This window comes from Stegostoma tigrinum, chromosome 3, assembly GCF_030684315.1.
Source record: "Stegostoma tigrinum isolate sSteTig4 chromosome 3, sSteTig4.hap1, whole genome shotgun sequence".
NCBI lineage: Eukaryota > Metazoa > Chordata > Chondrichthyes > Orectolobiformes > Stegostomatidae > Stegostoma > Stegostoma tigrinum.
The window spans coordinates 115523183-115535363 of NC_081356.1; the positions used below are offsets into that span (position 1 = coordinate 115523183).

General features: G+C 41.4%; 1 protein-coding gene across 2 annotated transcripts in view; it reads left to right on the forward strand.

Moving 5' to 3' along the window:
• Nucleotides 1-12181, forward strand: part of dctd (dCMP deaminase) — a 67779-nt gene that overhangs the window by 22542 nt on the left and 33056 nt on the right. For both annotated transcript variants that reach the window (XM_059644857.1, XM_048527655.2), the window contains exon 3: nucleotides 2852-2987. In XM_059644857.1, the coding sequence (XP_059500840.1) occupies nucleotides 2852-2987 (136 nt within the window). The remainder of the gene's footprint in view (nucleotides 1-2851; nucleotides 2988-12181) is intronic.

Genomic DNA, 12181 nt, shown 5'->3' on the forward strand with positions numbered 1-12181 from the left:
CGTTGAGATGGGTTACCTCACTTCCGGGTTTCCTTCGTAGTAGAATGGATATGGGGTCAAGTTCAATGTGTTTATTATTAGCATGCTTCATGGAGTGCCGTGCTTCCAGGAATTCTTGTGCTTGTCTCTGCCTAGCCTGTCCCAGGATCTTGGTGTTGTCCCAGTTGAAGTTGTGGTTCTCCATGACCATGTGAATTGAGATGAGTGAGTATTGGTCATGTCTTTTTGTAGCCAGTTAGTGTTCATGTACTTTTGTTGTTAGTTTCCTTCCTGTTTGTCCGATGTAGTGTTTCTCACAGTCTCTGCAGGGGATTTTATAGAAGACATGGGTCCTGTCCTTGGCAGAGAGTGGGTCTTTAGTTTGGGTGAGCACTTGTCATCGGGTTGACATGGACTTGTGTGCCACTGTGATGCCTAGCAGTAGTTGGAGGCTGCACTGAGGATGTTCCCAAGCATAGTAATGAAACGCCTGCAAAACAACAAACCAGCTCGGCGAGCCAACCAACCTGAGCACCCACAACTCGAGCTACAGATCTACTCCAAAACCTGGAACGGTATTGCTGTGGAAGAAAGAAATAGTGAATGTCCTGAATAGATACTTTGCATCAGTTTTCACAATAGAAGGCACCATCAACTTACCTGAACTTTGAGAGCTGGGGGACAGAGACGAGTGAAGTGGCCATCACGAAGGTGAAGATGCAGGGAAACTGAAAGGTCCGAAGGTGGATAAATAACCTGGACCAGATGGATGTTTCGGAAGGGTACGGACTGATTAGGGATAGTCAACTTGGCTTTGTGTGTGAGAAATCGTGTCCCACTAACTTTGAGGTTTTTGAAGAGGTGTCAAAGAAATTGATGAAGGCGGAATGGTGGACGTCTCTGTGGACCTTGGCCAAGCATTTGACAAGGTTCTGCATGGTAGACTGGGTAGTTACGTTAGATCACATGGAGCCTAGGGGGATCTAGCAAATTGGATACAAAATTGGCTTGAAAGTAGTAGTCAGAAGGTGGTCATGGAGGTTTGCTTTTCAGACTGGAGGCATGTGACCAGTGATGTGTCACAAGGATCAGCGCTGGGTCCACCTCTTAGTCATTTATGTAAATATGATTATCAAGAAGATTATCGCAGAGTGCAATGAGACCTTGATCAGATGGGCCAAGGAATGACAGATGGTGTTTAATTCAGGTAAATGTGGTGTTGGGTTTTGGTGAGGCACACCAGGCCAGGGCTTATACACTTAATGCTAGGGCCCTGGTGGAGTGTTGTGTGAACACAATGATCTAGGGATGTGGGTGCACAGTTCTTTGAAAGTGGAGACACAGGTAGACAGAGTGAGGAAGAAGGCATTTGGCGGGCTTCCCCTCATTGGTCAGAGCACTGAGCCTTGAAGTTCAGATGTCATGTTGAGGCTGTACAGGACATTGGTGAGGCCACTTTTAGAATACTGCATACAATTCTGGTTGCCCTTCTGCTGGAAAGATGCCAAACTTGAGAGGGTGCAGAAAAGATTTACGAGAACATATCTGGGACTGAAGGGTTTATGTTATAGGGAGAGGCTGAATGGGCTGGGGCTGTTTTTCCCTGGTACTTTGGAGGCTGAGGAAGTAACCTTTATAGAGGTTTATAAAACCATAAGTGGCATGGGTGTGAATAGCCAAGGTGTTTTTCCTGTGGTGGAGGACTCCAAAACTAGAGGGCATAGGTTTAAGTTGAGAGGGAGAAAATTAAAAAGGACCTGAGGGGTAACTTTTTCATGTAGAAGGTATTGTGTGTTTGCAACAAACTGCCAGAGGAAGTGGCAGAGGCTGGTACAAGTACATTTAAAAGGCATCTGGATAGGTGTATAAGTAGGAAGGGCTTGGAGGGATGTAGGCAAAACGCTTTAGTGTTTAAAAGACATTTGGATAAGCGCGTGAATGGTAATGGTTTGGAGGGATATGAGCCAAAAGCAAGCAGGTGGGACTAGTTTAGTTTGGGTTTACGTCTGGTATGTACTGGTTGGACCAAAGAGTCTGTTTCAATGCTGTATGACTGTTAACCCGGGCTAGGTCAGATTAGGAGGTCTGGTCCAGGCGGACGAGTTGAACCGAAGGGTCTGCTTCCGTACTTAATGACTGTATGACCGATGCACATCTCAACAGTGTGTAACCATCTACACGATGCACTGCAAGAACACCCCAGACAGCACCTTCAAAGCCTACGATGCCTACCATCTTGCAGGATACTGGGAGCAGATACATTGGAACATCGCTGTCAGGAAGCTTCCCTCCAAGTCACATACTGTCCTGACTTTGAGCTATATTCCTCAGTGCTGGGTCAAAATTGTGCAGTTGTCTCCCTAACAGGACTCTGAAATAGGTAGAACTATTTTATGAGTAAATGATTTATATATTTTTAAAAATTTGTTCCCTCATGGAATGTGCATATTGCTGTTATTTCTCGCCATCCCTAACTGCCCTTGAACTGAGTAGCTTGGGCAATTTCACAATTCAAATAAGAGTTAGTCACATTGTTCTGGGGTGACGTGTAGGCCAGGCATGATCAGGATAGCAGATATCTTTCCCGTGGGTACGCAAATGATCAAGCTGGGTTCATCAGTTTCATGATTACTTTTACTGAGGCCAGTTTCATCGTTCATGTTTATTTAAGTATGTTATTGCCAGGGAAAGAGAAGATTGTTTTACTGAATGCTAATAAATACTGTTCATAATACAGCATTATAAATGTGTGAACAGACTGGTTTATTAAACCACTGGCAAAGCTGTAGTGCACATGAAATGTATATCACATTAAATCCACAAATGCTGTTCTACTGTGAGTGATGATGATCAATATTTGATTTAAATGCAGGTTGGTGCTTGCATCGTGAACCCTGAAAACAAGATAGTCGGTATTGGATACAATGGAATGCCAAATGGTTGCAGCGATGATATTTTACCATGGGCAAGAACTGGCCCAAATAAATTGGATACAAAATATATGTATGGTAAGAATTGTTAAAATTGTGCAGCCAATTATACATAGTAATGTGCCACATAATAATCCAAATACTGATGAGGGTTGAGGAAAGAGGAAAGAATTGGGGTTGACAAAAGATTGCAGGATAGTTAGATGGTAAGCAAAGGTCTGTTGTCAGAATGGCCCAGAAAGCATCTGGGGCCAGATTTCTAGTGTTCCAGTAGGTAGAAATGTCTTGATTTTGCAGATCTGCCTTGGTAAAAAGTGTCCCGTTAAGTGCAGTTTCTGCTTATAGGAGTGCGGTTAAGAAATGCTGAGGCCAGCTGTTTGGAAGGTCCACCTCTGTTTGCTGGGATATTGTCCTCGTTGTTTCAGAAACTGTTAGGTTCTTGAGCCCTAACTTCCAACTCTTACTAATTTTGCTACTTTCTAAACCAATTCAATGCCTCTGCTCATCCCCTATGTCCCTTCATGGTACTTATTGGTCTGTTTTCTCATTTCAACATGCTTCAGAGTTTGGGTTTTGGCACTCAGTGGAGTAAGTATTCATACGTGCGTGTGGTATGTAGGAGGTGAGGTTAACTGAAAGACAATCCTTGATATTTGCTTTATAACTAACAAGTAACAATTTATTTATTTAATTCTGAGAGTAAACAAATTAAAGAACTACTAACAAACCAAACAATTCCCCCCGACTCCTAACTATTCCCTAATTGAACAAAATTCTTCTGGTATGCTATTCTAATAAACACAAATTCAACTGTATAACTCCAGTAATAAGAAAAAAAAAATAAAATTTAGTCTCTCAAAGTCCACATAGAATGTGTCTTCTGGAATGCTCTGCCTTCTCCCCGTCTCTCCAGTCATAAATGCCTTTCTTTTGCTGATTCTGCTATCACGGATGTTTTCTCTGTGAGACCTCGTAGCTAGAAGTGCTGTGGTACCTTCTATGGATAGATGGCACTTCCTTACAGCTTAGAGATTTGTGTGAGAGCCATCCATTTGTTTCTCAGATGGCAGTTTGCTCTTGCACTGATTTTCAAAAACCCTGTCCCAATATACCTCAGATGACAGAGCAACTTACTTACAATAGCTCGGGTCCAAGGTTGTCAAAATCATCAGATTTAAATTCAGTTGGTTTTCAATTGCTAAGTGCTTGGTTTAAATTAATTGGCAGATTCCAGCTAGTTGCCCAAACATCAAAACAAGCCTAGGGTTTCCAAATTGATACATTTCAATTTCAGAACTGTCTGTATGGCTTTAGCTACTTGTCGACCCATGTTTTTCTCCCTACCATTTTACAAACAAATTCTAGCTTCTTGCCTTCCTGTTGAGTACTGTACACAACTTTCTAGCACTTGATAATGAATAAAGAAACTTACTTTATGAAGTCTGTTCGAAGCATTTAAATCACCATTTAATTCACCTGATCTAAATCACCTCCTAAATCTGTTACAAAAGCAAACTTCAAATTCAGATTTCATAACAAAAATACTGAAACCTACAATAGTCTCTGAACTTCAAATCATCCTGTGAACGCAAAGAACTCTTATTATAGCTTTTGAAGCTATGTTGAACATTCATGCAAGTAATTATAGTCCTTGGACAAATGTTAACAAAAAAACAGTTTTTTTCCCCCCCTAATCTACAACAGAAGGGCTGTTGGTCAAAGCAGACAGTTTTTGAAACTCTCTTTGACAGTCTTTGGGGTCTGTTTGAACTTAGCACTGACTTCAGATGGCCCTGCTGAATTTGGGTTCCTATATGTGTGAATCATGCCTTGCCCCTGATGTTGTATCTGGGTCCCAGCTTCGATTATGAAAGCTCCATGAGATCTTCCCAGTTTGGCAAAAATCTAGCCCTTTGTATGGGGTTCAAGGATGAACGAGGTAAGTATAAGAGTGCTGTATATAAACAGTTCCTTGGTTGTACAAAACTTGAGTGTTGCTGAAAGGCAAGGTATATTGCAGAAATTTTTTGTCTTTTACTTATCAAGCATCATTTTGCCACATATCAAATCATCACAACAATTAATTCTGTAGAAGAAAAGGGTCCTAATTTGTTGGAAAGTTGACTCGAGCCCAAGGCATTGCCTTAGTGACAGCATTAGGTTATTATAGGTTTCTCTATGATTTGGTGTTTTATTTTAAAAGGCCCGAACATATTCATTTTGCAGAAAATGGGACCCAGCATATGAACTCTGTTCTCGCAAGTGTAAATAAGCCATGTCATGAACTCAACTGATTATTTTCTACTAATTCTGTGTAGCTAATAGCATAGTCTGGAATCACACCTAACAGTACATATCTTGAATTTTGTAAGCGCAGTCTGATTGCACACACCAATTCTGAATTTACAACTCAGAAGCACATTTTAGTTTGAGTGGAGCAAGCCATTAAGATTTTAAATGTGGTTATGGTCCTGTTGCCTCCTTGGACCCCATTGGCCCAGTATAAACCTGTCTCAAAGGTAAGTTTAGTGTAAAGCCATGGCTAACATAGGAGATCCCCAAATTTGGCATTTTATAGATATCATGCCAATAACCAGAATAATTGAAGCTTAATATATGACATGGTGCCTTACAGAATTAAATAGTATGTAGGCTACCTTCCTGATGTAATAGCATGTGCATGTCTTGGAAAATGACTGTGTGCTTTCAAAGAAAAAGCTTGGAGTATTATTTTTGGATTTGAATTGTGATATTATCCCAAGTGATAGGCTTCTCTCTCAAGAAAATGTAATTTTTAGAATGTAATAGAGTATTAAGAGGAGCTGCTTGTTGTAATTCTAAACTCTGGAATTCCCTCCTTTTTAAACCTTTTCACACTTTGCTCCTTCAGGGCTGTTCTTAAAACTTGCTTTTAGTCAAAGCTTTTAGTCATTTGATCAAATGCCTTTTTGTGTGGCTTGAAGTCAAATTTTAGTTGTTCACCTTCCTATGAAGCATCTCCAAACTTTTTAAAGTAGTAAGCACACTATATTATTACAAGTTATTGTCTATATTTGCGTGCCATCTGTCTCCTGGAATGGATGTCTTACTGTCTATTAAACCCTGCTCCCTTGGTTGGTTTTGTCTTTTTGTTCACTGATTCGTATTTTTTTTTGCAAAGCTAAGGTATCATGCCCTTTCTATTGTGATGCTGTTTCCTGGTATCTTCACGATGTTGGAGTAGCCTCAAATGTAACTGTTAAGACCATACCAAAATAAGTATTTTGTCTGAATTTGTCATTGTTCTTAGCTCTACTTTGCATGCATGCGCTCTACAGTTGCCTTGATTGTGGTCAGCAGTAGAAAATCTTGAGGCCTTCCAATCTAAATAGCTATGGACGTGTGCCTTCAAGAATATTTTTATATCTAAATATTAGGAGCGTTTTATGTGTATTTTGTCTTTGAGTGTTCACATTTAAGAATTCCATGTGAGTATATGTGTATATATGATTTTTTTGTGTATATGATGTTGCAACTTCTACAGGAGAATGATCAGATGAAAAACTAGCATTGAGGCAATGAAGGAAGTGTTAGGACCGATGATCAAAGAGCTCTGTGTTAATATGCTAAAGCAGAAGAGAGAGTGAATAGCTGGAGGGGTTTACAGGAGAGATTCTAGGCTTTTGGGCCTTGACAGCGGAAAGCTGTTAGCAATAGTCTGAAATCTGTCAGGGTCTCAGAAGTCCAACACTTCCATGTAAAAAGGGATTTTGATAAAGAGAAAATCTGGAATTGACTGTGGAAAGCAAAATGTATACTTGACTATAACCTGCAAGTAAATGACTAGACTAAAAACGTGGGATTAAATGTCTTCAAATAACCAAAAACAAAATGAAAGTAAAACTTCTTCAGACCAGAGACATGAACAACCCCTAGCGGCTCACCACCACCACCTCAAGGGCAATATGGATCAGTAATAAACACTGGCATAACCAGTGATACCCACATCCTGGGAATTAGAACGTAGAACAGTACAGCACAGAACTGGTCCTTCAGCCCACGATGTTGTGCCGACCATTGATCCTCATGTATACACCCTCAAATTTCTGTGACCATATGCATGTCCAGCAGACTCTTAAATGTCCCCAGTGACCTGGCTTCCACAACTGCTGCTGGCAATGCATTCCATGTTCTCACAACTCTGTGTCAAGAACCCGCCTCTGACATCCCCTCTATACTTTCCTCCAACCAGCTTAAAACTATGACCCCTCGTGTTAGCCTTTTCTGCCCTGGGAAATAGTCTCTGGCTATCAACTCTATCTATGCCTCTCATTAACTTGTATACCTCAATTAGGTCCCCACTCCTCCTCCTTTTCTCCAATGAAAAAAGTCCGAGCTCAGTCAACCTCTCTTCATAAGATAAGCCCTCCAGTCCAGGCAGCATCCTGGTAAACCTCCTCTGAACCCTCTCCAAAGCATCCACATCTTTCCTATAATAGGGCGACCAGAACTGGACGCAGTATTCCAAGTGCGGTCTAACCAAAGTTTTATAGAGCTGCAACAAGATCTCACGACTCTTAAACTCAATCCCCCTGTTAATGAAAGCCAAAACACCATATGCTTTCTTAACAACCCTGTCCACTTGGGTGGCCATTTTAAGGGATCTATGTATCTGCACACCAAGATCCCTCTGTTCCTCCATACTGCCAAGAATCCTATCCTTAATCCTGTACTCAGCTTTCAAATTCGACCTTCCAAAATGCATCACCTCGCATTTATCCAGGTTGAACTCCATCTGCCACCTCTCAGCCCACCTCTGCATCCTGTCAATGACCCGCTGCAGCCTACAACAGCCCTCCATACTGTCAACGACACCTCCAACCTTTGTGTCGTCTGCAAACTTGCCGACCCATCCTTCAATCCCCTCATCCAAGTCATTAATAAAAATTACAAACAGTAGAGGCCTAAGGACAGAGCCCTGTGGAACACCACTCACCACTGACGTCCAGGCAGAATATTTTCCTTCTACTACCACTCACTGTCTTCTGTTGGCCAGCCAATTCTGTATCCAGACAGCTAAGTTCCCCTGTATCCCATTCCTCCTGACCTTCTGAATGAGCCTACCATACTTTAAAAATATTTCTATGAAATGGCACGGCCAGATTTGGAGAAGGTATTGAATCATTCGGTACAGGAGAGACTTTTCGATTGTGCCTATGTCTATACTTGGAAAGAACAGGTGCACCCCAGCTTGGGGGTGCATTTATGTTAGTCTTTTACGTTTCATCCTATTCAATAGGATAATGTGCCTTGAGATTTTAATTCTCTATTTTTGGTTGCTAGTCAAATAACATAACCACTTCACAGGGCAGGAATTCAGTTGTTTTAAAGTGATATAAGGGAAATGAGAGCCAATAAGATTTAGAGTTAAGGAAATTCAAAGGGCTAAGTTATTTACTCCTTCTCTGCAAAGACTCTTCCAAAAAAAAGTTATTTGAGTTACTGAACAATATGATGGGAACACCCTGGAACTTGATGCAAAATGAATATCTGACATAAACATCATGTGACTGTTAATTTAGCTTTCCCTTCAGCTTGAATGTTTTCTTATTGGCATGATAATTGATTTTTTAAAATTTACTTTGGTGCAATCTAATACAAACAGAACTCATTAGATCAGGCCACGTAAATGCTTGTTTTATATCGAGTGCTGATATTTTTGTTGTACTTCATCTGAATTCTTTGAAGACTTGAACGTGCAATAGCCGTTTGGTCAAAACTAAAAGTAATTGTTATCTTTATTGTCAGAATAGGCCTCAACCCTGACTTTTGAAGAATGCTGCACTTGTCTATTTTCCCTATCAGTCATCTTTTTCGCTGATCCTTCATGAATAATTATTGGTGCCAAATTGAGGATGGTTTGATTTGAGACTGCTGAATTTCTGTCACAGGTGGTATTCGCAGACTACCAGCAAGGATAACTGTGTTCTCATATTTCTAAGCTAGGTTTAAAACTGTATCCCAGAGGGGAAGGCCCAGTGTCTAACCTGTTTTCCCTTAAGCCATGGCTTCCAACAGTGGCTTAGTGAGTAGGAATTTTGGGATCCCTGGTTCTGAGGCAGCCCTGACTCCTGTTGAGCTGAGTAAGGGTTGTGCCCTGTGTCTGACAGCTTCCCCACACTCTGACATACACAGACATAAACACTTTTCACTACAGTGGGAGAGGTAGAGTGACATTTGTCAAATCTTGACATGGAGCTACAGGAGTGGTGGAGGAAGGTCTGGCGTGTTCTTGGAGGTTGTTTGGTATTGCTGCCTCAGTGAAACGCACTAGTGATGTTTCTGCTTCTGCAAGGATATTAAACGTTGCTGTGCTTACCACCTGGCACCTTCACTTGTTTCATAGATTTTGCTTTCTTTTGCCATTTATTCTGCTCACTTGCCTAATTCTGATCACCAGTAGAGGCCACTGTTGCATCAGAATTTGTGGAGAATTGTCTTCTTAACTGCCCACAGCCTGCTGTGTGTTAGGATGGAATTCAGGTCGGTGCTTGGAGCAGGTGCAGGGTGTTTCTCCAGATGTGGCTCATTGGATGGCATTTTATTGTTGGTTGCAAAGTACTGTGCATTATAGCCATTTTTCTCAGGAAAACACCCAGATGAAGTTAATGTGGGTTGCAGGTAACTGAAGTGTGGTTGATTTCCACCCCCCCCCCCCCCGCCCAAAACAAGACACAATACTTAGAATTCAGCATTTCAAGAGCTTTGCAACCAAAACTCTAAGGATGATCAGTTTGTTTATTTATTATTTAATAAGCAAAATTATTGGCATTGAACAAACTCCCCTCAACACATTGGGTCGAAATAATCACAAATAGGCTAGAATTTGCTCGCAAATAAGTAATGAGTTTAAATAAGAGCACCTCCTTTAATGTGGCCAAACAAACACCACCCCCTCCCTCCAACAACAGTTGGCTTCAGGATTTGCTGTATTTGTGCATGAGTTGCCAATTAAAGGCTGCTAATTTGTAGTGCATGCACCTTTTTTAAAGACAAAATTCATGTTCACAATACCAGTGTACTTCTCAAGCCCAGAAAGAAAACAATTAGAACTGTAAAGACACATTCCTGGTGACAGTAAATTTCTCAACTTGCTTAAATTTACAAATTAATATTTTTGATTGCTTTTGTGTTCCTTTAAAGTCTTTTTCTTCCCCTTTTTTCTATTTCTGTTTCTGATTTAATTTTAATCCCTTCACCATTGGCAGTCAGACTTTTAGGCGTATAGACCCTAAATCCTGAAATTTCCTGTGCGTCTAGTTTTTGTGCTTCTTTAAACCTGCTTCTTTGATCAAGCTCTTGCCCATCTACCCTAATGTCCCCTTACATTGCTCAACATCAAATTGTGCTTTTTAGGAAGCGTCTCCAGGATACTTTATTTTATTAAAGGTACTCTTTAAATTACTGACACTAATCCACTCTGTCACCTTCTCCACTGTTCCTCAGCTTTCTTAATCTTTAAATCTCATCAGCTAAAGAGAATTGTCTACATCTACTTTGATACTCTTGCTGCAGTTATCACGTTATATTTCAAACAATTTAAAATTTTGAGGTTAAGAGTGAAAACTAATTAACTGAATGCATTATGAGACTTTTTTTGCCATGCTTTGATATGAGAGCATAGCTGCATTTGGCTGGCATTTGTTGCCCATCCCTAAGTGCCATTGAGAAATTGGTAATGTCCTGTGCATTTGCTGCTGTTGTCCTTTGTAGGTGGTTGTATTTGAGAGTTTGAAAGAAGCTGTAGAAGGACCCTTGCATTGCTGTGGTGCATCTTGTAGATGATGTGCATTGCGACGGAGGGAGACGGGAAGGCAACCTATTATCTAAATGGCGATAGGTTGGGAAGGGTAGCACGTGTGACAAGACATGGGTGTCCTTGTACACCAGTCACTGATAATAAGCCTGCAGGTGCAGCAGGTGTTGAAGAAGGCAAATGACATGTTGGCATTCAAAGTGAGAGGCTTTGAGTAGAGCAGGGATATCTTGCTGCAACTGTACAAGGCGTTGGTAAGAACACACCTGGACTACTGTGGGCAGTTTTGATCTCCTTATCTGAGGAAAGATGTTCTGGCTATTTAAGGAGTGGAAGAAAGAAGGATTCCCAGATAGGTTTCTGCAGTAGTGAACCTGACATACACCGGATGATGAAGATTGTATTCACTGGCGTTTAGAAGAACGCGGAGGACATCATGTAGAAACTTAAAATTCTAACAAGACAACTCAGGGTAAACGTAGAAGGCTGGTCCTGATGCCTGGAGAGTGCCGAACCAGCAATTGCAGTCGAAGGATATGGGATTGGCCATTTAGGATTGAGATGGGGAGAAATTTCTTTACCCAGAGAGTGCTGAGCCTGTGTAGTTCTCTGCTGCACAAAGTGGCTGAGGCCAAAACATTGAATGTTTGTTAGAAGTAGTTAGGTGTAGTTCCTGGGGTCAAAGGAATCAAAGTATATGGGGAGAAAGCGGAAGCAGGTATTGAATTGGATAATTGCCCATGATCATATTGAATTGCATAACAAGCTGGAAGGGGTTGAACAGCCTACTCTTGCTCCTTTTTGCTATATTTGTATGTTCAGATGATAGATTGGGTGCTGACCAAGCAAGTTGCTTCCTCCTGAATGATGTGAAGTTTCTTGGTGGGCAGATTTTGGGGAGACATGAATGTTATATCTTTGATTGTTAAGGAGGGTTGATTTTAGATATTTGCCTTGGAGATGCATTGGCTGAAGCTGTGTAGCATACGTTGTCACTTCTTGTCTGTCCAGGCTCGAATGTTGTCCCAGCCTTGCACACGTGCATACGGACTGTCACAGTATCTGAGGAGTCGTGAATCATTAGTAAACATCCCCACTTTTAACCTAGTAATGGAGATATGGTCATTGATAAAGGAGCTGAAGATTGTTGGGCTTATGACACTTATGCTGAGGAAATCCTGTAGTGATATCTTGGAGCTGAGATAACTGATCTCCAGATAATAAAATGTGAGGCTGGATGAACACAGCAGGCCCAGCAGCATCTCAGGAGCACAAAAGCTGACGTTTCGGGCCTAGACCCTTCATCAGAGAGGGGGATGGGGTGAGGGTTCTTGAATAAATAGGGAGAGAGGGGGAGGCGGACCGAAGATGGAGAGAAAAGAAGATAGGTGGAGAGGAGAGTATAGGTGGGGAGGTAGGGAGGGGTTGGGTCAGTCCAGGGAAGACGGGCAGGTCAAGGAGGTGGGATGAGGTTAGT